Below are 25790 nucleotides of genomic sequence, written 5' to 3' on the forward strand. Positions count from 1 at the left end.
CAGTAATTTAGACGTAATGGCCATACATTATCCATCCTAAAGTGAAAGCGTACACTCTGATTCACTTACGCCCACGTAAACACATCCTTTGCACCAATTAATTAATAGTCAGAAACAAATTTGATTTCAGCTGGTGTCCGGCTTTTTTTTTTTTGTCCATCCACGGCTTTTCAGTCTGTTTCGGCTATAATAAATCTCACATTATATCGATCCATAGCAGCTCTAAAGATTTGTGACTCTAATCTCGAGGACCCACCGCAGAAACACTCCGGTTCCTCTGCTCATCAAGAGGTATTAGGGACCTTGAGATAGCATCAAACTCTCTCTAACCGCTCGCGGTGGTAAAGGACAGTCGGTGTCCCCAAGCCGCAAACCTTGACTGTGGTGCCGTCGATCTATTATGTGCATGACAATGATAGATTTTGGCAGATAAGACTAATGTCTTCCATTTAGGAGAGTATTCATAACACACATACGCGTTTATCTTAAAATGCTAATGTGTAATAGGATCATTTTAAGGACAGTGGGATTGTGAAAGTGTAATTTGTTGTTATATATAATATATATATGGACCCGAATCACTTGTGGATATTTTCAAAAATGTAAATAAATAAACAAAATCATAAAATCAATTAATAATTCATAATATTACCACCTGTAATAAAGTATTATTTATGTTGACTTTAGATACAAACTGCTTCTAAATGAATTTAATAGACTGGACCTAAACCCACAAGTGCTTTCTAGAATTGAGAAACCGATAGTGTTTCGAAATAATCATTGATACCATCACTTGGGCTGTTTTAATATGCAAAAATTTTACCCTATCATCTCTCTATAATTAATTAATCATCGTTAGGACTTGATGTGCAAATTATGGTCTAAAGCTCAACCTCCGCAGCTTCAGAAATCTTGTCTTTATGCTCTGGAAGTTTATGTAACACTTCTGATATGTCAGTTTCAGCTAAAATAAAAAAGTTCTCTAGTCTTCAAACTTTTCAGATTGTGTGATTTTGAGGAGACGTGTGAAGTGGTCAGGTCGAGAGTGAGCGTGAAAAAGATGGATGGGAAGAGAGGGAAATGACTGCCTTCGGATGTTATCAGACCTCTGTCAGTTCGGTTGGATTGCAGAATTTGGAGAGGTTCAGGTCAGTCAGGAGAAAAGGACAAAACGAGAAAGGGGGAAGATAGGAGAAACTGAATCAGGCAGTAGGGTTGGGTGTCGTTTGAATTTTATCGATTCCGATTCCGATACTGCTTATCGATTCCCAGTTTCGATTCCAATGTGATTAAATAATGATATCAAACATTTCTCCTGTGTCTCTTTTTTGCAAACCATTTATTGGAGCTGAATACCATGAACAAAAACCAACAGGCTACATAAACCTGGACTCTTTAAGAGATGTTTGTGTGCAAAAGAGAACTGCATGATTCTGGATAAACTGAGGGGTTTTTTTTCCAATGGAAGCTGTGGTTCTCTCATGATTCTAAAGAAAAAAACATCACATGTAATTTATGTTTCAATGACTCACTCAAGATGTACTTGTTTCATTACTGGATGAATCAGCGTTCTTGAACGAATCTCTTGTGTGTTTCAAAGACAAATACATTTTAAAAGCCCCTTTTCGTCACCTACTGCTGTAACAATGTAATTGATAAATCTTCAATGATGTGATCGTACACTGCACGGACGAACCAAGTGATCACAACGTTTTGATCGCACGTGTCAAAGTTTGAGGAATGAAATTTAAAGAAATTTAGGAATAGAATCACGCTGGTGTTTGAATCATGTTTGCGATCTTTAACGATCTATTAAATTAAAGTGCTTTGTCATGTTGGTGGTGACACCTCTTTTGCAACATGTTTAGCTATCACTGATATGATACTTAGCTTTTTTGGCTTCTGATCGCAAATGTAGCCAAACTTTGGAGCGCTTAGATTAGCGAGCAAGGTCCTGGCAGATCGCTAGGCCCAGTTCTCACAGATGAAGAAAAAAAATCGAAATTTAAATTTGACAAGTATCCGATTCCTGACCTTAAGTATCCGATTCTGGGATTGGAATCGATTTTCGATTCCCAACCCTGCTAGGCAGTGAATAGAGATTCTTGTTTGTGAAGGTATTAATTAAAAATAAGAGAACTGTACTGCTGACCTGGGACCTGTATTGCCTGATCATTGAGCAAAATGTGTAGAATTGTGATTATTCATCCCAGTGTTTGAGTCTTTGTTAGTATATCTGTGTTAGGATAGATTCTGCATAAAAATTTTCAATATGAAAATGCTTTGTTGTTTTTGTATTGGCCTTGAGCATCATTGGGCCTTGGGTAAATTTGAAGAGTTATTGAACTTGAGAGGTTGTGTGGTATACCTTATATGGAGGTGAGCGTGTCTTATGCTAATTACCAAATGTAGACACATGCCCCCTTTTAGAATGATTTAGGGGGAATCAATCATCATCGATAAAGAATGAGGATGAAAACAAATTTCTATGGAAGCTCGTTTCCACCATGGCATAACAAATAAAGGTAATTGCAACTTTTTATCTCAAGTCAGAATTTTTGTAAAAAAATAATAAAAAAACTGAATTGTGAGATGTAAATCAGAATGAACTTAGAATTCTAACTTTTTTGTGAGGGGAAAAAAGTTTTTTTTACATTTTTTATTCTGAAACAGGCTTCTATAAATTTCTCATTTTGTGAAACTGACTGAAATTGAAATGGAAAATATTTCTATGTGAATAAGCTGTGAGCAATTATTAGTGAATGAAGAAAGGAAAGGTGAAATTGCTGGTAGATCAAGATAAGAAAAAAATACAATATGATTTTGCTAGCAGAATTTCTTCAGGCACTATTTAGTGTCTGCTGTCTGTTTTAGTGTTCGAGTTCAGTCTGTTCCCTCTGGCTATAAAGGGAACTTTTAAATTTCCTTCTCTCATGGCTTGCTGACTAGCAGGGTCCTATTTCAGTGAATTTATTTGCTGTCTGAGCTCTGGACATTGTGTTCTGAGTGAGAGAGCCGTAGTTTGGTTGACTTTTGGATCTGATCCAGCGCAATATCGAAAGCCTTCCACTTCATACGCTCTATCTGAACGCAAACCTTTTGCTCTGGGCCACAAACACCAATTGGAAACGTGCAGCTGCAGAACGATTTAGAGGGGTTGATAGAGCACTGGTCAGATTAAAGTATTGGCAGAGCCAGCACTAAGGAATCTGATAAATGGCAATAAAATGGAAATCCAGATTGAGAGGGGAACTGATATCATCAGCCCCAAAGGTGCGAGAAGGTCGATTTGAAGGATATTTGCGCTGCTGGTTATTGCCTATGTTGCCGTTTTTGCGTTTGCATGTGTTTTTGCACACACTGTCATTTTTGTGTTCTGTTTGTGACATTTTTTGCCAGTATCAGTAACAAAAGAGGGGTGATTTTTGCCAGTGTCTAACTGATTTAATTATTCATAGTCATGTGTTAGAGGAAACAATGCATTATTTATTAGGCCGACATGGACAGTGAGCAAATTAAGACCAGGGGGAGAACAGGACAACATTGCAAACAAATTAAACCAGGAAAGCTAGCTAAAAAAATGACTGCATGGCACTAAACTAATATCCCAAAATGCTGCTGCACAGTATGCACAGTAAAGTGTAGCTGTTTGTGGAGTTATGTTCATAGTGATCCCCAATCCCTGTTGCTGATTATTTCTGTCTTTTCTCCCTGTTTCCTCAGTTCTCCGGGATGATTTTCGACAGACCCCCAGTGACGTGGTGGTGGCAGCAGGGGAGCCAGCGGTGATGGAGTGCATCCCTCCACGGGGCCACCCAGAACCCACTATTTCCTGGAAGAGGAACAATGTGAAAGTGAACGACAAGGACGAGAGGATAACGGTGAAATTCTGTCTTCTGTCTTCTCTCTTTCCCTTTTTCTTTTATTTTCCTATACATTTAAAAATTCATGTCAAATAAATACCGTTCTTGTATTTATCAAAGAATCCTAAATATATACACATCACTGTTTCCACAAAAATATTAAGCGTACAATGTTTTCAACACTGGTGATAGTAATAATAAGAAATGTTTCTTGAGCACCAAATGATCATATCTGAAGGATCATGTGACACTGAAGGCTGAAGTAATGGCTGCTGAAAATTCAGCTTTGCATCTCAGGAATAAATTGCATTAACATTAAAATACAGCTGTTTTAAGATTTTAAATTATTACGTTTTACTCTATTTTTGATCAAATAAATGCAGCAATAAGAGACTCTATTCAAATATTACAGACCTAAACCAAGTAGTTTATACAGTTTTATGTAGTATAAAAACATTTTCATATATATAAGTATTCATATGTATTTTGTTTTTTTGGAAATGCATTTTATTGGCTCTAGAATGAATCTCAGTGTACTTGTACTTTACTCAATGTTCAACGTACTTTTTTTTTTTTCCATCTAATATTGACAAAGCATGCAAACAAATCAGTTTTGAAAAGAAACAAAAACATGCGTTGGTATGGTAACATTTAGAAAAATAAAGGAAGAAGTTCAGAGGACATTACTCTTAATAACTCGCACAAACTAACTAATAGGAATATATATTTATATATATCTCTGTTCTCTCAACATTACAACTGTGTCTCTTTGTTTGTGTCTCTCTCATTGTCCGTCTATGACTCTCTTATCAGCCACTCGACTAAATGGGCTATTAAAGCACTTTTACTAAATGTATCAGTTTGGCCATGCTCTCTGTGTCAAGTGTTTCATAAACAACCAAACTGGCTTTTGCTTTAGTATTTACTTTTTTCTGGAGCCCAGAAACCATGTTCATAAAACATCACAGCATGTTTGGCTTCCTGTGGGGACCAACTCAGATTTTAGTGTCTTTTTCTTTTAGATGTTTTATAAATGCATACCCCTGACAGATCGTGGTGTGCTTTTCCTTACAGATCCGTGGAGGGAAGCTGATGATCTCAAACACAAGGAAGAGCGATGCAGGAATGTATGTGTGTGTCGGCACTAATATGGTTGGAGAGAAGGACAGTGACCCTGCTGAGCTTGTAGTGTTTGGTAGGCTTGTAATTCTACTTTATCCTATAGCTTTCGTTATCTCTCTTTCTCTCTCACATTGATTTCTCTGGGAATCTCTCTGGGAACTCTTTCTCCTGTAGAGCGACCCATGTTTGTACGCAGACCTGTGAATCAGGTGGTCCTCGCTGATGACACAGTGGATTTTCAGTGTGAGGTTCAGGGAGACCCCACTCCCACCATACGCTGGAGGAAAGAAGAAGGAGAACTGCCTCGGGGAAGGTGAGACTCAGTCAGAAGCATTAAAATGGTGGAATTATCAATATGATAAAATATTTTTATATTGATTATTTTATATTGAAAATACGAATACTACTACTAGTAGTAGTAGTAGTAGTAATAGTAGTACTAATAATAATAATTATTATTATAATTTATTATATAAATAAATATAATTCTAATTATTATAATAAAGCATTAAAATAATAAAATGCATATAAATGCTAACCTTTTTATTATATTAATATTAGTATTTTATATATATATATTAATGACATTTTATTAAATAAATTTTATTAATTATAATTTTATTTAATAAAATAATTCAATTTTAATGATCAGTATTGTGTATGTGTGTATGTGTGTGTGTGTGTATATATATATATATATATATATATATATATATATATATATAACTTGATATATTGAATTGCTTATAAATTGATTATTATTATTATTGTAATAAGACATGATAAAATAAAACATATATATAAAATTAATTTTAATTACTATATGAATAAATATTATTTTAAATTATAAAATAATTACATTTTTAGTTTTAAATATTGTTTATTATGTATCAAATCAGTACTTAATATATTTTGCAAATATATTTTTAAAAATATATATATTTTTATATATACATTTGAGATATTTTTAAATAATTATTTAGCCAAATAATATACTGCAATTTAAAAATATATGTCTATAAAAGTTCAAAAACTGATTGAACACTGTTAGCAGCAGATGTTAATCGCACTGAAGCATTACAGCTTTAAAGGAATATTATTTTGAATAATAAAATAATTACATTTTAATTTTAAATTGTTTATATGTATCAAATCAAATTATATCAATCATGTGAATATATTTTTTATTTGATATTTTTAATAACTATTTTGTCAAATAATATACTTGAATTTAAGAAATATGTATATAAAAGTTAAAAACTCCTTGAACACTGTTAGCAGCAGATGTTAATCACACTGAAGCATTACAGTGTTAAAATCCAATGTAGCGAAACTTTGCTGATACAGCTGGCAGAGAACAGTGGGACTCAGTTTGTAGGCAAACTAGAGAGTAACTTCGTTGTGTGTGCGTTTTTCCTGGCAGGTTTGAGATCCGTACCGACAACAGCCTGCGTCTTACTCAGGTGAAGGCTGAAGATGAAGGCTCGTACACCTGTTTATCTGAGAACAGCGTGGGCAAAGCCGAAGCATCCGGAACACTTCAGGTCCACGGTGAGTTACAACAACTGTGCAGACGCACAAATGCTGCTTAGCTCAGTAACTCTCTCTCAAACACACACACACACATGCACACTTACACGTCCACACAGCAGCACATCTGACGGATTTGACAATAATTCTATTATATTCTTCTCTCTGACTTTAGCATCTTTCTCGCACACACTCTGAGTCTGAATTGTATTAGCCGGAGCCCACACACACACACATACACACACACGTGCTGGCCTTGCATTTTGCTGATTACAGGAGTGAAGTGCTATGGCAACAGCCATTTATTTAAAGCTGCCAGATGCAATTAACATAATTCCATCTGGTTAGAGGCACATCTTGCTTCATAAAACATGACTGTGGGCTTGAGAACATGCACACATTAAGAATATTCTACACACTTAATAGAGGTTTATGGCAGTACACTTGCTGTGAATGATTTCACCTGACAGCTGATGGACGATGATTCAACGTGTGAATGAAGCTGAAATATTATTAGTACAGCTTTGTAGAAACATTGTAGGTTTCACTTTTAGACAGAAGGAATCTATAACATGAGTTTATTCCTGTTCATGTCATGTTGAAATTAACTTGAAATGGCTAATTATCTTGTTTTGAAAGCACTGACTTCTACAATTTGTTTATTCTAATATCATGTAAAAACAACTAAAATGACTGTATCACCACTCGAAAATGCTTGCACATATCTGAATTTTTTTTTTATCATAACCAGCTGCTTAGTGTGTGCTTTGATTTTCAAAATTAAAAAAATAAAATAAAATTCTTATATAATGTAATAGAAAAAAGCTAGTGTATGATATACAGGTGCATCTCAATAAATTGTCGTGGAAAAGTTCATTTATTTCAGTAATTCAACTCTAATTGTGAAACACGTGTATTAAATAAATTCAATGCACACAGACTGAAGTAGTTTAAGTCTTTGGCTCTTTTAATTGTGATGATTTTGGCTCACATTTAACAAAAACCCACCAATTCACTACCTCAACAAATTAGAATACTTCATACTTCATACTTCATAAAAAAACATTTTTAGTGAATTGTTGGCCTTCTGGAAAGTATGTTCATTTACTGTATATGTACTCAATACTTGGTAGGGGCTCCTTTTGCTTTAATTACTGCCTCAATTCGGCGTGGCATGGAGGTGATCAGTTTGTGGCACTGCTGAGGTGGTATGGAAGCCCAGGTTTCTTTGACGGTGGCCTTCAGCTCATCTGCATTTTTTGGTCTCTTGTTTCTAATTTTCCTCTTGACAATACCACATAGATTCTCTATGAGGTTCAGGTCTGGTGAGTTTGCTGGCCAGTCAAGCACACTAACACCATGGTCATTTAACCAACTGTTGGTGCTTTTGGCAGTGTGGGCAGGTGCCAAATCCTGCTGGAAAATGAAATCAGCATCATTAAAAAGCTGGTCAGCAGAAGGAAGCATGAAGTGCTCCAAAATTTCTTGGTAAACGGGTGCAGTGACTTTGGTTTTCAAAAAACATAATGGACCAACACCAGCAGATGACATTGCACCCCAAATCATCACAGACTGAGGAAACTTAACACTGGACTTCAAGCAACTTGGGCTATGAGCTTCTCCACCCTTCCTCCAGACTCTAGGACCTTGGTTTCCAAATGAAATACAAAACTTGCTCTCATCTGAAAAGAGGACTTTGGACCACCGGGCAACAGTCCAGTTCTTCTTCTCCTTAGCTCAGGTAAGACGCCTCTGATGCTGTCTGTGGTTCAGGAGTGGCTTAACAAGAGGAATACGACAACTGTAGCCAAATTCCTTGACTCGTCTGTGTGTGGTGGCTCTTGATGCCTTGACCCCAGCCTCAGTCCATTCCTTGTGAAGTTTTGCTTGACAATCCTCATAAGGCTGCGGTTCTCTCGGTTGGTTGTGCATCTTTTTCTTCCACACTTTTTCCTTCCACTCAACTTTCTGTTAACATGCTTGGATACAGCACTCTGTGAACAGCCAGCTTCTTTGGCAATGAATGTTTGTGGCTTACCCTCCTTGTGAAGGGTGTCAATGATTGTCTTCTGGACAACGGTCAGATCAGCAGTCTTCCCCCTGATTGTGTAGCCTAGTGAACCAAACTGAGAGACCATTTTGAAGGCTCAGGAAACCTTTGCAGGTGTTTTGAGTTGATTAGCTGATTGGCATGTCACCATAGTCTAATTTGTTGAGAGAGTGAATTGGTGGGTTTTTGCTAAATATGAGCCAAAATTATCACAATTAAAAGACCCAAAGACTTAAACTACTTCAGTCTGTGTGCATTGAATTTATTTAATACACGAGTTTCACAATTTGAGTTGAATTACTGAAATAAATGAACTTTTCCACGACATTCTAATTTATTGAGATGCACCTGTATGTATGTGTGTGTGTGTGTCATTTATTCATATTTATAGTAAGTATACATATTATATAATATATATTTATAGTAATATAGTAATATAAATATTTATAGTAAGTATTAGATTTATATATTGTATAAGTAAGTATTTAAGTATTAGATATACTATGAACCAAAAAAATGCATGTGCAACTTTTTTGGTTATGGGTGTTGTCATAGAAACACATTTTTGCTAGTCCAATGATGTCAACAGCTCAGAGTCATCTTGTAATTATGGTAATTCCAACATGACATGAACGAAACATAATTTAGAGTTTCTCTCATCACTTCCTCCTCATCTCCTTTTCCTGTCACTGCCGCCTGTTGTTGTTTCATCCCACTTGTGTTTTATTAATCACCCAGACTATTTTCTAAATACAAAATCCAACTTTCCAGTTCACTCATCTCATTTTTATCCATTTTTTTTGTCTCTCTCTCCATCCTCACCTCCATTATAGTGGGCCCATCTCGTAAGTACCATTCCATTTCATTTCTCTGCATGCGTGTGGTTGTGCTTCACATGTGTTGGAGGCTGTGATTGGTTGTGACAGGGTTAAGATCCTGCGCTGGCCATTCACCTCTTGTCTATTGGCCTGTCATTTTTTGCCCACTTAAAGGGACAGTTCACAAAAATGAAAACGGTCATTTATTCACCCTCATGTCATGTTGTGTCTTTCTTCGGCAAAACACAAAAGAAGGTATTTTAAAGAAACTGATTTTGTCCGTTCAGTGAAATTCAATGCAGTCCAAAACAACACCTAACCTCACTGACTTTCATTGTATGGACAAAAAAAGCACAGATAAATTTGAAAAATATCTTATTCTGTGTTTTTTGCAAAACAAAGAAAGTCATACAGGTTTGGAATAATGACAAAAATCTTATTTTTTTTGTTGAACTATCCCTTCTACACTCACAAGTAATGAGTCTCTATTCTAGTCCAGCTCGTTAATGCAGATATGCAGAGCAGTAACACTGGTTTTCACTGTTAAGAACGACATAGAAAACGCAGGTATTTGAAACTTCAGAGGCTTTTGAAGTGTGACTGGGCTTTGACTGCTCTGGATGTTCTTTACGGAGGAGAGTTACAAAAGGTCATTATCTAGTGCTGTGCAGGAGTGACCTCTGTCCTTTCACTCCAGACTATGAGAAAAACGTGATCAAATTACAGATACACTGAAAGAGAGGGCCTCTGCTCCAAAGCTTGACCATTACCGCTGCAGTGCCCATATTGATGAAGATCTGAGGGATCTGGAGCTGATTTTTTTTCCAAGATGGTTTTGTGCAGTGTGGCCCACTCAGTTAGCTAGAACAACTCCGTATTGTCAGCAGAAACCTCTTGGGTTTGGCTTTGAAGCTTTGCGGAGTCACCAAGCCTACAATCGTTTTACCCTTGAAAGTGTTCATAAATAGCATAAAATAAATACTTGCACTTTTGGCTTTTTTAGAAATTGAATTTTGTACCACTTGCTTTGTTTTTCTTGTGAGAACTGTATTTAACTTAAGGCACAATGAGGAGTACTTGTGACCGAGAAGTAATTTCCATGTTATGTTATTTCTGTCGAGGAAAAACACTGCTTTTTCACAAGTGGAAACAACTATATCTGATGCTGACGGAGCACTTCAGTGTTAGCCAGACAGACCGACACACAGGCAGAATGAAAGAAAGAACATGTTTTCAGAGGCAAGCAAGAGCGTACTGCTCCTTTTTAATGGCTAAAAAGAAACCGTTCCCTGCAGGGTGGTAGTTTTCATACAACCCGACTTGGGTCTTTGGTGCTTTTTCTTTTTTCTTTTGTTATTTGCGTCTTGGATGAGTTACATTTAATTGAAAGTTCGGGAAATGTTCTTTTAGAGCTACTCAAACTGTTTTGTAGTATTTTTTTTTTTAGCTTGACAAAGAATATCATCCAAAACCTAGTGAGCTGCCCACCTAGACAACATTTTTAGGCACAGAAGCCATTGTCAAAGCTGTTGCAAACAGTACCTAAAGGAAGATTTTATTGCTCACAGGTTTGTTATAAACAGCTCAAGGCAAATCTCAGTTATTTTCAGTTTTACGAAGATGTTAAAATGTTAAAAATCCAAAATGCTGGAGATTTATGCAAATATCTACATTTATCTACATAAATATCTACATTATGCAAATATGATCTACATTTAATTTCATTGCTCTATAGGGAAAACAATGGAGATATTAAAGCAATCTAATTATGATTTTGTTCTTTCACATGGGTAGGAAGCAGCTTTTTAAGAAATCTTATTTTGTTCGTCTCGCATGTCTTTTATGCTCACCAAGGCTGCATTTATTGTGAGCAAAATCAGTTAGAAACAGTAATTCTGTGAACTATTATTACAATTTAAGTTGGCGTGTTCTATTTCAAATATTTTAAAATGCAATTTGTTCTTTTGTTTTGAAATGCTGAATTTTCAGCATCATTACTCCAATCTCCAGTGATCATTGTAAGATGCTGATTTACTGCTCATGAAATGTATCTTGTTATAATCAGTGCTGAAAATAATGAAAAATACTCTTTAATATTTTTGTGGAAACCATGATAAACATATTCATTTATTAATGAATAGAATGAATAAAATAAAAAGAACAGCAGTTATATGTATATATAATATGTATATATAATATATATATAGAACGGTTTAGTTTTTTTTTTTTTTTTGAAGCAAGGAAATATTAAACATTGTTGCAAAATATTGCAACAATGTTTAATATGTCCTTGCTTAGAAAAAAAAAAAAAAACTAAACTTTTGAACAGTAGTATACAGCGGTACACATTGCAATTAGCATTTTCAAGTGTATTTTATCCAGTACTGAAAAATATCGATACAAAACAGGTTATCTAATTGAAAATACAATACTTAATATTTGTGTCTGTGTAATTTCTGTGTGCTTATTATTGACTCAAGTTGTTAGTAACTTGAGTTCAACTTTCTTCAAATTCTTAAAACTTTCTCAAAATCCTTAAAAGTAGGTGCCTGTGTAGGCAGTGAAAGGCGAGCTTTTGGGTTTTGCAACATAGTTATAAAATTAACTTAGTTTTAGACTTCTAAGCCAGATAAGTGTGTCAGAACATTCTGTATTCAGTGGAAAAGCCAGACGTTTAATACACACCGGGTTAGATTAGTCAGACTTTGTGCGAGGGAGAAACAGGAAGAGATTCTGTCTTCTTTCCACTAAAGATGACGGATTCGTTTCATCATTCGCACAGCGTTGTGAAATAATCCACTGCATGTTTCCTCAACTGCCCTCTTCATTTGCATGTCTAAGAGCTGAGACAATAAATATGAAATAAACCCATGTAGCAGCGATTTACACCAGATTAATCCAGAGGCGCTCCTCCAACTGTGCTCATTTTAAGCTGTCCCAAAAAAAGTAGGTCCTATTCCAAACTCTGACAGGACTGATCTTAGCCCATGCATATTACTGTTTCCTCATGGGGGAGTATTGAAAACAGCACAAGCTCTCTGAGAAACTGCATTTATGCAGATGATGCTCTCGTTTTGATTATGCAGTAAATATGCAGCTTATAAATTTGGCAGGTATTGCTGGACAGAGATGGCTGCTCAGCTAGGCATTGTAAACATATGCCCTGTATTGGTGTAGATAACCTGCAATGCTGTAAAGCGTTTAATCGGTTACACTCTAAAGACTGTATTAATTGCATGTAGGGGGTTTTAATTGCGGCGCTGAGCACTGAAGCATAGCCCTTCCACACTTTCTGTCCGCATCACTGTTCGACGCTGACAACTGCCTGTCATGGCGAGTCCCTCTGGGGATAGACGCGATGTTTGAAGACACGTTTTGTTGGCGGTGAATCTGCATATGAGTTTGTGGCTGTGTATTCACTAACCACCAACTCTCCCAGAGGGAGCGTGAAGGTGTTGGATCTTTGCGCATGTTGTGGTCCATCTTGGGAGGAAACCAAGTTCCATGAATAATTTTTAGCTTCAGCACTTTTGTTTAGCCTATGTGAGTGGGTGACACTTTTGACCTGTCACTAGCCAGCCAGCCGGCACCTTCACAGCTCTGTCTACTGCTATTCCGTCAAATACACCATCTGTGATACTTCAAGGAAGAGATGTCCAGAAAGACTTATAGATATCTTAACAGATGGCATTCTATCTATAACTTGGAATAGTTGTAGTTGATTTAATGGCTGAGTAGTTATGGGTTTTTCGCTCCATAGATAGCTTTAGAAGATAAATTAAAGTTTATCCCTGATAATAATTTAATAATAAAAACATAGAAAATAGAAAAGTTATTATTATTATTGTAGTAGTAGTTTTTTGTTATTGTTTGTATCATCTTTGAAATTTTGAGGAAGAGACTTCGATATCTTAATGGATGTATTAAGATATAACTATATATCTATAGATATATCTATAACTAGGAAGTTACAGTTGACTTTATGAATTTTTATCCCTGGCAATAATATTAACAACAACCAATTGTATTAGTATTATTATAAATTTGCAAACTTATTATTTTTTATTATATTTATTTATTTCTATTAATTTATTTGGCCCATGTTTCAAGAGCTGGCATTTTCATCCACTTGATTTGTCTTCAAAAAGCATGGTCTGTTTGGTGCTGGTAGAGGTATTATGTATATTTTAAATCCTTTCCCTAAATCTTCTCCCTGTCATACCACATTAGCATGCATCTGACACCTCCATTCTCTCAAAACTCCATGCTGTTTCTGTAATGTTGTTTTAACTGGTAATTATTTATCACAGCCCAAGGCACATTCTGTTAGTCGCATTCACTTCTTGTTGCTACATATTTTTAGAGTGAAATCTCTTGAGACAGTGTGTGTTTCAGTAACATCTTATTTTGCCCATATACTGTATATTCACAGTCATATATATTCATTTTTCTATATTCAGAGAGAAGTCTCATAAGATTTGTGGTATTACATAGCATTAAGTTGATATTTCAGTCCTTGCATCAGCCCAACAGTCAATAATACAGGGGGAATAGGAAATTGGCATCATTACCTCTCCAGTTTGCTCTGAGGTCTCTCTAGACTAGTGTCCCAAATTATAGCGACAGGGGATGTGTTTCAGATTTGACCTCCAGGGTCAGCGATATGGCTCCTGCTTGACCTCTGGACAGCGACCTCAATGACCCCTGTGGCCAGACTCCCTATTGGGCCTTGTTCTGTTTCAACATGCTTGTCGCCTCCAAGCTGTGATGCAGCCTACACTCAACGACAGTCTATGAGAAAAAGCCAGCAGGCAGGCAGGCAGGGAGCCAGTCGGAAAAATTGATCTGAGACAGCTGCATTGAGGCAGATTGCATCTTTTGGATTGTTTTTGACTTTTGTAATGAAAGAGACTAAAGGAAATAGAAAAAGGAGAGACTAAGCCAGTGGTGGGGTGAAATAAGAGTAATTGTGGTAGATCGTGAGACAAATAGAGTGCAGGTTGTTAGGTGCATTAGTAGGGAGGGTGCAAACGCTATCAGCCCGTCGGCTTGATGAATTAGTGGGATATTTAAGGTGAGCTAAAGGAGAAAGACCTTCCTGAGTATAAATGCGTGTTGTCAGAGCCGACGCGTCACTCTAATCGTGTGTGAAACTCTACTAAAAAAAAATTGCACAGGATGGGAAGGAGGATGAGAAATCAATTAGCCGGTGAAGGTTAAAGGTGACAGCGTTGCACATTCACAGGCGCCCAATAAAGGGCAATAGCACGGAAATAATCAATACCCATCAGCCCAGCTAAGCTCTGACAACTGAAGGCCGATCATCAGTTTAGTTTGTATTCCACCCTCGATGCTAAAATTCCAAACCCCATCTATCATGCAGCATCCTCTACTAATATAGGAATCTGTTCCTGTAAAAGACCTATCAGGCTTGGGCACAATTCAGAATGGAAGAATTGGCTCCCTTTCAATTCATGAGTAAGAATTTGAACTGAATTGGCCACATCTGACAGTAGGGCTGGGCGATATATATGACCCTGGATGACAAAACCAGTCTTAAGTGTCAGTTTTTTGAAATTGAGATTTATACACCATCTTAAAGCTGAATAAATAATCTTTCCATTGATGTATGGTTTGTTAAGATCGGACAATATTTGGCCGAGATACAACTATTTCAAAATCTGGAATCTGAGGGTGCAAAAAAATCAAAATATTGAGAAAATCACCTTTAAAGTTGTCCAAATTATGTTCTTAGCAATGCATATTACTAATCAGAAATGAAGTTTTGATATATTTATGGTAAGAAATTCACAAAATATCTTCATGGAACATGATCTTTACTTAATATCCTAATGATTTTTGGCATAAAAGAAAAAATTGTAATTTTGACCTATACAATGTATTTTTGGCTATTGCTACAAATATACCCCAGCGACTTAAGACTGGTTTTGTGGTCCAGGGTTACATATCGCATGCGATATGCATGTGCATCTTGTCAGTAAAGCCGGTTCCTTGATTAGCGGTGAATATCGATCACCTGTTTTCAAATGGAGCGGCATTTAATACACTGAGCCGTAGATCGCTGACAAGCTATGCAATATCGCATTCATTATCGCAGATGAATCACCTTCGATAATGAACACGATATTGCCTAGCTTGCCCAGCCCTATCTGACAGAAAGTTGAGTTAGAATTGAAATGATGGGAAGTGGACCATCCATCCATCCATCCATCCATAATGGCAGATATGTGCTAAAAATATGCAAAACTACATATTTTTGAGTACAACTAATCGACTTGCTCAACTAATCGAGTAAGTCCTAACTCTTTTGAGTTCATCTGACCTCATTCAGGCACATTTCTTGAGTATGAAAACAGATAGTCAGAACGAAACTGAACAAGAGTCTCAAGCAACATTTAAAAAAATTGCATCATTTTTTACACATTTCTTACAGGATTTAATTCACAAAAAAGAAAATATGTTGGGTCTGGGTTGAAACTGTTCAAGGTCTCGTAATGTTGCTGGGTAGAAAGATGGCCGCAGGGCAGATAAGACCAGCAGATTAGCATCCATCACGAACATCCATTGATCAAACTCACACTAAGGGCAAGAACCAAGCAGCCGCGGCAGAAAGAAAGCCAACAAGGTCTCATCAAACAGATTGAGAGAGAGAAAGTGAACGAGATGGAAGAATGGATCCGCTGAGAGATGGAGATGAACCCAGTGGCCACCCAATGATGCTCTTGGGAGTTTAAGAGGTCCTCATTTATATCCAGACACTCATTAGTGGACAGAAACTGTACATTAGGCGAAAGAGGCCAGATTACTTAGATATAAATGTATATTTTGCTCTCAATACGCCTGCATATCCCCCACAAGATAAGGGCTCTTCAGCACCGCATCAGATGTGCTAACATGTGCTTTAAAGTATCTCTGCAGGCACAGAGAAGAAAAGGTTTCCATAATAATTAAGCTCTTTATATCCATCTCTCTCTGCTCAGAAAGACCAGCACTGAAACCTCTGCCTTCAGTAATTATGTCTATTTGGTTATAACCATACTTGAGTTTTCAAAAGCCCTGCTTCATGTCAAAACAGTCCTGAAATATGATGTGGATTAGTTTTGGTCGTGATTTTCAGAGCAAATCCTAACTGTTTATGGGTAAAAGTGTCAGTGTTGGTTTTGTTACATATATCCAGCTAGGGTTACTGTATGACCTTTGACTCAGTTTAAACAGACTTCATAGCTCAGAGTGCTGTTTGCATAGTAATGACATTCTACACTAACCTTATCTTCTTGTGCAGAACTGGTACCAGAATGTGGCACCATGTACAGTATCAGCTATGACAGCTTTACTGCATGCCACCAGCAGTACTAACACACACACAGTTCTGCTCCTTGGGAGACTCAAGTTTAGACTAAACAAAACTGCCACTGTGTAACTGTAGGATAGTCTCACCTTGGAGGAGTTATATAGAACGCAGCACATTCCAGACGCTCATATAGACTATAGGGGCCTTGATTTGTCGTGTGTGGATCTGCAGCTTCATAAGTTTCTTTTCTCCTCTTCAGTTCCTCCTCAGATCGTGGTGCGTCCACGGGATCAGATCTCTGCCCAAGGCCGTACTGTCACCTTTCTTTGTGGAACGAAGGGAAATCCCCCTCCTGCTGTGTTCTGGCAGAAGGAAGGCAGTCAGGTAAGAGACAACAGCACACAGATGCACGCCGGGGAACCCTTACAGTGTCAGTGTCAAAACACATCAAGGTATGTGGCGGATACTTTCATTGTGCTTGCTTAAAGAAAGGGTCCAACTCTAGGGCAGTGACCGAGTATATTCATAAAAAACAAAGCACAGTTTTGGAAGGATTTGTAGACTGAAAGATGAAACTGAATGTCTTACTGAATTCATAAAAAACTGAAAATTCGAATATAAAATTTTAATTCTAGCATACTGTTGTTTAAACAATGGGCTCAATAATTTGACTCTTAAGGCACACTATTTAAATTAAGTTATAAAAATGATAGAGATTAGAAATTAGAAATTATACAAAAAAATTCTAATGCAAAATACATTTTCGTTCTTAATTAAAAAAAATATATATAATGCTAATACATTTTTAAAGTGTGGCCAGATTGACCAAATTCTTTTTGAGGTCACTCGATATGTATTATCGTGCAAGATAGCAAACTGTGGATCCATGAGTGACACTTCTAAGATTGTGAGTGGGAAGGCAAGTCTAGTGCCCATATAGGCTGGAAATCTGATGGATTTATTTTTCATTATCTACCTGATCTCACCTGGAGGATGAGTTTCTCTAGAAGCACTTTTGCTCTGAAAACAAATTGTGTGGCTGTCTGTTTTTGAATCATTCTGTATGTATTGTCACTTGTAATCATATGTTTGCTGACATGACAGCAAACATATGAATATATGTGACAAAACATGCAATGTATTTGACAGCTGACCATGCATAACTGGCTCTTTGAACTCAAATCAGTGTTGTGTGTGTGTTTCTGTAAATCATAAACAAATAATGTGTTTTATATATGAATAAATAAATAAATATATTATTATTAATAACTAATGACTTTAATCAGTGTAAAAATAGTACAATCAGTGTAAAATTTTATTACAATCTTTAATCAGTGTAAAATTAAAAATAATTGTTTTTTAAATAAATAAGAGCTGAACATTTTATGTTTGATTTTCATGATTATAAGAAGCAAGAAGAACTACACAGGGTTTTTTTTTTAATCAGTCCAAGGAGTTTCAGAGTCAAAGAGTCAAAGAGAAAGAAATAGAGAGAGCCTCGCAGCCAGTTTGGATACTGGTGACAGGCCATTCACCAGGTTAGAAGGAACTCTGGGATTTCTGCAGGAGCTTGTTCACGTTTATGTCTCCTCATTGGGTCAGAGGAGGATAGAACATGTCCCTGGGCCCAGCTAGATAACACGCTCATGTCTCTATTAATAAAGCACAGCAGAAAAAAATGAAGATATAAGCCTCTGGTTGTTCTTAAGCACTCGGAGGAAGGAAGCCAGTTCCCATATCCCTCCCTCCATCCTTTCTTAGATCCCTTCATCCTTCTTTTTTTGTCGAGCAGAGTGTGTCATAGGCCAGAGGTGATCAAATATCCGCTGTACGTCGGGCCATGAACTCTTCTCCGGTTAATCTCTCATCTATTCTTTGTTTTTCTGTGTGTGTATGTGTGGCCGATCTTTGAGGTCAGTAGATATAGAACAGAACTGAGGATGAGGGTGAGTCTGGTCAGAGCTAGAGGGCTGGGGTGAGCGGGTCACTGGATTATCCCCAAAAATGAAACAGTGACACACACACGGCCAAGTAGGAACAATAGGGCATCTGTCAGTGTTGCAGCCTCATGCTAAAGGAGGAAGACTCCTTAAAATCCTTCAGCCTTGTCTTTTGTGTATCTGACATTTTTCCTAACCCCCCTCTCTAAAACACCAGCTGAGATAACGCAGCTATTGTTCGGCCGTGAATCTCAGCGGTCAACTAAATTTATACCCGAGTATCACATTGAATGCACAGTGATGTTCTATTAATGTAAATGCAAATCAGCCATTTCATCCAAGCTCTTACATCTAAGTGATAGTGATGAGTCATAAATTATATCAGTGGACTGATTATCCCATATCCTTTTTTATTGTATGTGTAATTTGGATCAGTCACAAACAGCAATGCAACATGCATTAACTGATAAAGCAATATGCCACAAGAGGCTGCATGTTAAAATGATTTTACTGTGATTTAAAGGTGTTGAACATGGTAAAAACATGTTTGCACATAGTCTATAATGAGCTATATGAATGCACATTGGTTTATAATATATTATATATGATAATTTTAACACATTTAAAAAAATATATAATTAATATACACTAATATCAATTAACTGTACTGTATTAATTATAATAGTCCAAATATAGCCTGTTTATAGTTGATGCATTAATATAGAGTTTTACTGATGTGTGCTGGTGATTCATCTGCTATTCAAATGACTTTAGATTTAGGTGGAACTGTGATTTTATTTTTGGGGGAAAAAAGACAGCAATTAATACGTTTTATAATGGTCTTTTGTGAGTTAAGCTGAGTTATCTGAGCTAGATTGCCAAAAAAAAAATCTACTTAAAATGTGATTTATCATGTTTAGTCTTTTAATAGCGTTTAACAGTGTTTGTGTGGTTTGAACAGGTCCTGCTGTTTCCCAGTCAGCCACCTTCACAGTCAGGCCGGTTTTCTGTGTCGTTAAGCGGAGAGCTGACCATTACAGATGTGCACAGCGAGGATTCTGGGTACTACATCTGCCAGGCCATCAGTGTGGCAGGCAGCATCTTGACCAAAGCCCTGCTGGAGGTGGAAAGCAGTGAGTAAATACTTCAAACTACCTTTGGACACACACACACATACAGTTGCCCTTTCATACACCCCCACCAGCTCCATCAAACACCAGCAGTCAGCTTGTATTGATATTTTAATATCAATCTAACTACATTAAAGGTCCAGAACTGTACATGTAATTGAATTGCTTGTGTGAGGCCTTATCACAAAGATTTGAGTAATATTTTTATTTGCGTTTGAACAAATTGCCGCTTCACCCCGCCGTAGCCTTTTTGCTCTAAACCAAAATAAATTAAAGTCTTCAAAGCCGCCCCAAATTAAAATTTCTGCTTCTGCAAATGAGAGAACAGCAGGAAGCTCTGGAGACGTAATCAGAAAGGACAGGGCACAATCGAGCTATGCAAATAACCCCAGGAACATATGCCACCTCCGTCATGCTCCCTGGTAACAGGATAAACTGTTTATGTGTACTCCACGTGTGTGCGCATGTACCAAACTGAGTCTAGGCACATCACACGAAAAACCTTCGCCAAGAGTCCAATATCTGCACAGTCTGCTGTAGGTTTGCTAAAAAATCAGGCTTATAAAATATAATCGCATTTCCCAGAAACCCCTGTGCCTGTTGTGGCCTCTAAAGACGACATCCCTGGCATGTTGGCATCTTCTGACTGATGTTTGCTGTAATGTACTTACATGATACATGATGAAATGATCTATGGAAGGACATATGTATGTGCAGGGTCACTGCACCCAAGGATGGTTCTCGTGCCTATGAATTTCACATCATGTAGAAACACAACTCGGTTTTGTTTGAGCGATACAGCCCTCGTCTTCTTTCTGACCTTATGGTCTTTTCTTTTTCTTACCACTGTGGAGGGAAAATGTCAAGAGATGCAGGCTGTCTTTCCCAGGTCCTTGTTTTTTCAAATGAGAATGCTAAAGTAACCGAATTGTCAATTATTTATCTATGGACTTTTCTCCTCGCCTAGGTCAATAGACAGTAGGTTTTGCAGCTCTAGTCAAACAAATAATAAATTATTCATGGAAACACGGCCGTGTTAAGCCATCACATTGGTATATAGAAAGAGATGCAGCTGAACGAGAGGAAATGGAAGAATAAATTGTAGAAGTACATGGGCGACTGTAATTATTCTAGAGTGCTGTGTTGAAATGTATTATCATGCATTTTACATGCTACATATTGCCGCATACCTTTCAACGTGGACAAATTTCACAACTACCTGTGTGGAAAAGTGCAGTAAAATGCAGTTTTTTTTTTTCCATTCGATGCTGTAAGAATGTACATAAGAGGTATATGAACATGGTCACATAAATATGCTTATTAAAGATGCACTAAGCGATTTTGCCAAACGATGTTGATATTTGAAAGCACCAAAACAAACACGCCCATACCCCAACAGGACCTCGCCCCTATTTTGATATCTCTGCCCCACATGTACGTACGCAACCCTGGCATAAAGACGATCGCAGAAACAAGCGAAGATGACACACAAGCATATTAAAAAAAAAACAACACAGATAAGTTGTGTGAAACAATGCAAAATCAACTTTACTCACCTATCAAAAAGAAACAACGCAACCTCGGCGTCCGATTCGAGCACTTCGCACTCCTTGAGTTCTCTCCACCATTTTTCTCTTTTTTTTTTTTTTTTTTTTATCTTCCAGTACTCTCTATCTATAGTCGATCTGCTAATATCCGTCCTGTACACTCAAATTGAGCGCTCTCTTCTCTCTGTCATTACAATACACACCCCCTTACTGCTAATTGTCTGCAAGTGTGTTTTGGGACATGGTCAGACACTGCGGTCAAAAGCATTTTTCAAAAATTGCTTAGTGCACCTTTAATGAAGACAGTGGAAATAATCTTACATAAATTGCAGTTCCTCTATAGCTTTACATGATTTCATGTTTTTTTGGGGTTTTTTTTCAAAAATGTATTTAAAAAGTACAAAAAAAAAAAAAGCCATTTTACATTACCAGGTACATTACCATACCAAGTTTGGGTCATTAAGATTTTTCTGTTTTTGAAAGAAGTCTGCATTTATTTGATCGATTATTAGTATAGTGATATTGTGAAATCTTATTACAATTAAATATATGGTTTCTATTTTATTTAATTTATTATTTATTCCTGTGATGCAAAGCTGAATTTTCAGCAGTCATTACTTGATTCTTCAGAAATCATCGTAATATGCTGATTTGGTGCTCAAGAAACATTTTTTATTATTATCAATGTTGAAAACTGTTATATGTTGACAGCAGAAAAGGTGTGTGTGTGTGTGCGTGTGTGTAATCCCACATCCATCTTTGAATGGAGCACAACACAAGTCCGTGCACCTCTACCACTGATGATTTCATAACAACTACATAATCTTTTTGAGGAACTTTTGTTTATTTAATACCATGCAGCTTTAGAGTACATCCATCTTTACCAGTTATTGACCCATAAATGTTGTACAGCAAGCTTAAAAGCGCAGAATAATTTTATTATAACACAACACAGCCTGCTAAAGGTGTTAAAATGCATTTGGCTCAGTTACTTTATGCAATAACATTATACCTTCATTTCAAAAAGAGTTTATAACTGTACTATGATTCAGATTATACCCAGAGGCCTGTGTCACTGATCCAGTTAAAATCAGATGAATTACTGATCTTTTCTGTTTGGCAGGCTATAAGAGTGTGAAATAAATGGCCACTTAAATTCAGTGTTTTCTCCCTTTACTTTTACCTTTTGCTGGACATTTGATACTTTTTTTTTTTTAGCAATTGCATTTGTTTTTGTCATTGCATGTCATAATGATATTGTATTTTACCATCATGTAACTCTCAGAATCTCAATTAGCATAATTCATAGTGTGTCTTTTTCAACAATCTCTTGTGTATAATTTGAACGAGGTGGATGATATGGTGGTGTTTCATGCAAATTTGGTTCTTGTGGCCCACGCCTCTCTCATTCTCTTCACCCTTAGCCCCATCCGACCGGATCCCTCCCATCATCCGCCAAGGACCAGCCAACCAGACACTCGCTCCGGGCAACACGGCCCAATTGCAGTGCCACGTGATGGGCAACCCTCTTCCGAGCATCCAATGGGAGCGCGATGGCCAGAGAATCCTGGGCAACGACGAGCGCATTAGCCTAATGGAAAACGGCACTTTACAAATCACAGCCCTGCAGGTACTTCAGTCAAGATAGTGTTTAAGTGTGCTCATGAGGGTCTGTTTTTCAGCATCTATGGCTTTTATTTTGTAAAATGCTAATACCCAGGGGATATTAACGTATGTTTTTTTTTTTTCACCGAATCGTGCCCTCTTCAGTGCATGTCCCGTCACAGACGGCTCTTTTCGTTGACAGATACCATATGCTATCATGCAGTATTCCATATGAACATGTTTCACTTGCCATGCATTTTCAGACACGCCAATGTGACGTTTAGGCACAGACGACTGCTGTAAAATGTCATTACCTCTATCCGATCAATGGCGGGGGCATAAAACGCGCAATCGAGTTTACAGCAAACAGGCAGGCTTAATTAGCAGATCGATTTTAATACTTGCTCCGTGGACGGTTTCGGGGTGACCCAGCCGCTCATGCGAGAGTTGTGCATGGCGATAAAACCGGTAATTATGATTGTAATGGGAGTGTGTGCCGTCGTTAGTGTTAGCGCATGCTAGCCTAATGAAATCCATTCCTCAAGGCCTCAGGGGTGTGTGCGATTGCAGGTTTCACCTGAGGTCGCAGTACTGATGTGTTAATTGATTGTGCCCGGGAATGATTAACAGTCACTCATGCCTTAATTAAATGCTCATTCTTGGATATAGAAAGGTGGGGAGGCTAGCAATCTTTATGTGCTACTCTCAGCAACCTTGTACTCTCTGCAATGTTTGCATCACATTGAACGTACCCTTGATATTCAGTGCAGTGACTTTACGGACAGCTCACGCCAAAAATTTTTGCGAATTTAAGTAGCAGCCTCGTTTATCAGTGAGAATTTAAGCTTTTGTGTTGAGTTGTGTTTATTTGGCTTGTGAAACGTTGCATGCTTTGTTCAGATGGGCATCTTTGGCTCTGGTGTTGGCCCTGTCCTCTCTGGTCTGGTGCCTCCGTTGGCCCCCTTTAGTCCACGATTACCCCGGCATGATGGGAGAGCACAAGGGGGCACGGAGACTGGGGTTTGCACAGATGGTAGCATGCGAGTGTATGAGGGAAGGGAGAGAGTAAGGGAGAGCGCTGTGAAAAGGTGCCATTATACCAGGAGAATCGCCAGAAACTGCCTGCTCTCGACTGTGCCAGGGGAGTGAGGAAAAAGAAATGTGAAAAAGAATGAGTGTACGTCTGTTGGACTGAGAAAAACTAATAGCTTGGAATAGTTCACCCCAAAATTCGGTCATTATTTATTCTCCCGCACATTGTTCCAAACCTCTATGGGGCTTTTTTTTGTTGTAAAGGGAGATTTTTTTTGAAGAATATCCTGGGACAGTATTTTTAGCATAATAAAAAATGAACGAGGATGGGACTGTCAAGCTCTAAAATGACAAAAGCAAAAGCATGAAGGCATACCATATTACTTGTACACATTTCAAGTCTTCTGAAGCCATATGATACTGTAGTCTGAGGAACAGACAAGTGTTTTTTTAGTTTTTATTAATATTTTGTATTAGCTTTTATTTGTTAGTTTTTTCAGTTTTTATTTTAATTTTAATTTAGTAATTTATGTGTTTTATTAATTTTTCTTTTATTAAAATACATTTCTTTTTCGTTTTAACTGATTTTTATTTCAGGTGTAGTTCAGTCATTTTAGTACTTTAACTTTAAATTTCATCAAATGTTTATATTTTGTTTTAAATCAACTATTTTAGAACATTTTAATACATTTGGTTTTACTGCTCGTCACCTTTATTAGAGTTCATGAAAGTAGTCTGATACATGATAAATTATTCTTTTAAATCAAATATTTTCAATGGATCAGTTGATTCAGTTCACAAAATACTTAATTGAATCAACTAATTTTGAATAATCCAATTCATTCAAAGATCTGATTCAAAAGAATCTTTTACAAATCTGGTTCTCAGTTTAAACTGACTCAAAGAACTGATTGCAGTGCCCACTTCAGGGAAACATTATCAGGTGACTTATATTACAGTCTGTTGTGCAACTTCAAAAGACTTGAAATATAACAATGTGCTTTTGAATTCTTTTTGAACTTGAAAGCCTCAGTTCCCATTCATTGTATTTGCACAGAAAAGAGCGACCAGCACGTTCTTCAAAATATAATCTTTTTTGTTCCACAGAAGAACACAAACAGGTTTGGAATGACACGAAGGTGAGTAAATGATGCCAGAAGTTTCATTCATAGTTGAGCTATCCCTTTAAATAAGTAGATGATGCGAATGCATATTATCAAAATATTTATCTCCCTATTTCCTTTTCCACTCATGCATTTTTAAGTGTGTGTTTAGCGCTGAGCCCAGAGCTGCCATCCATGATTAATCAGTCGATACCCAGTTGCTTACCTCTCTGAGCTCTTCCAGTTTTCCACCAATGACTAGCCAGCACAGCAGAGGTCTAACCAATGAGGTTATCCACTAAAAGAGGAAGAGGTCACATAGAAAACTGTTTCTACACGTTGTGGTTGCTCTCCTCCTCCCAAGAGAGATTCATAAGTGACCAAAATAACACTCTCAACAACACACTCCTGTACTGCCTGAGGATATAAAGCTACTTTTCAATACATGGGTTCAGTTTTAGACAAGACTTTTTCTGGCTTTTCTACTAATATCTGCTGTATCTGCATATCAGCTGCTGTTGTAAACTCATGCTAACATGCATTATGCTACATAAAAATGAGATTAAGATGAAACAGACACATCACAAGTAAGCAGACAGCAATTCGAAGGTCATAGTGTGTGGATGTATGTGTGCATCACCAATGAGTCAAATCCTCAGACGTGTCATTGGTGCCCCTGAGCTGTCAGCACTATTAGATCGCAGTCGAGGAGAGAGAGAAAGAGAAAAGCTTTACTAC

The 25790-nt window shown here is 37.3% G+C and overlaps 1 protein-coding gene across 1 annotated transcript in view; it reads left to right on the forward strand.

Moving 5' to 3' along the window:
• robo3 (roundabout, axon guidance receptor, homolog 3 (Drosophila)) overlaps positions 1-25790 on the forward strand; it is an 80583-nt gene that overhangs the window by 33081 nt on the left and 21712 nt on the right. Inside the window, 7 exon segments of the mRNA XM_058790041.1 lie at positions 3724-3881; positions 4938-5058; positions 5160-5298; positions 6409-6536; positions 16955-17079; positions 19597-19768; positions 22737-22942. Of these exon segments, the coding sequence (XP_058646024.1) occupies positions 3724-3881; positions 4938-5058; positions 5160-5298; positions 6409-6536; positions 16955-17079; positions 19597-19768; positions 22737-22942 (1049 nt within the window).

The sequence above is a fragment of the Onychostoma macrolepis genome, chromosome 10, assembly GCF_012432095.1.
Source record: "Onychostoma macrolepis isolate SWU-2019 chromosome 10, ASM1243209v1, whole genome shotgun sequence".
NCBI lineage: Eukaryota > Metazoa > Chordata > Actinopteri > Cypriniformes > Cyprinidae > Onychostoma > Onychostoma macrolepis.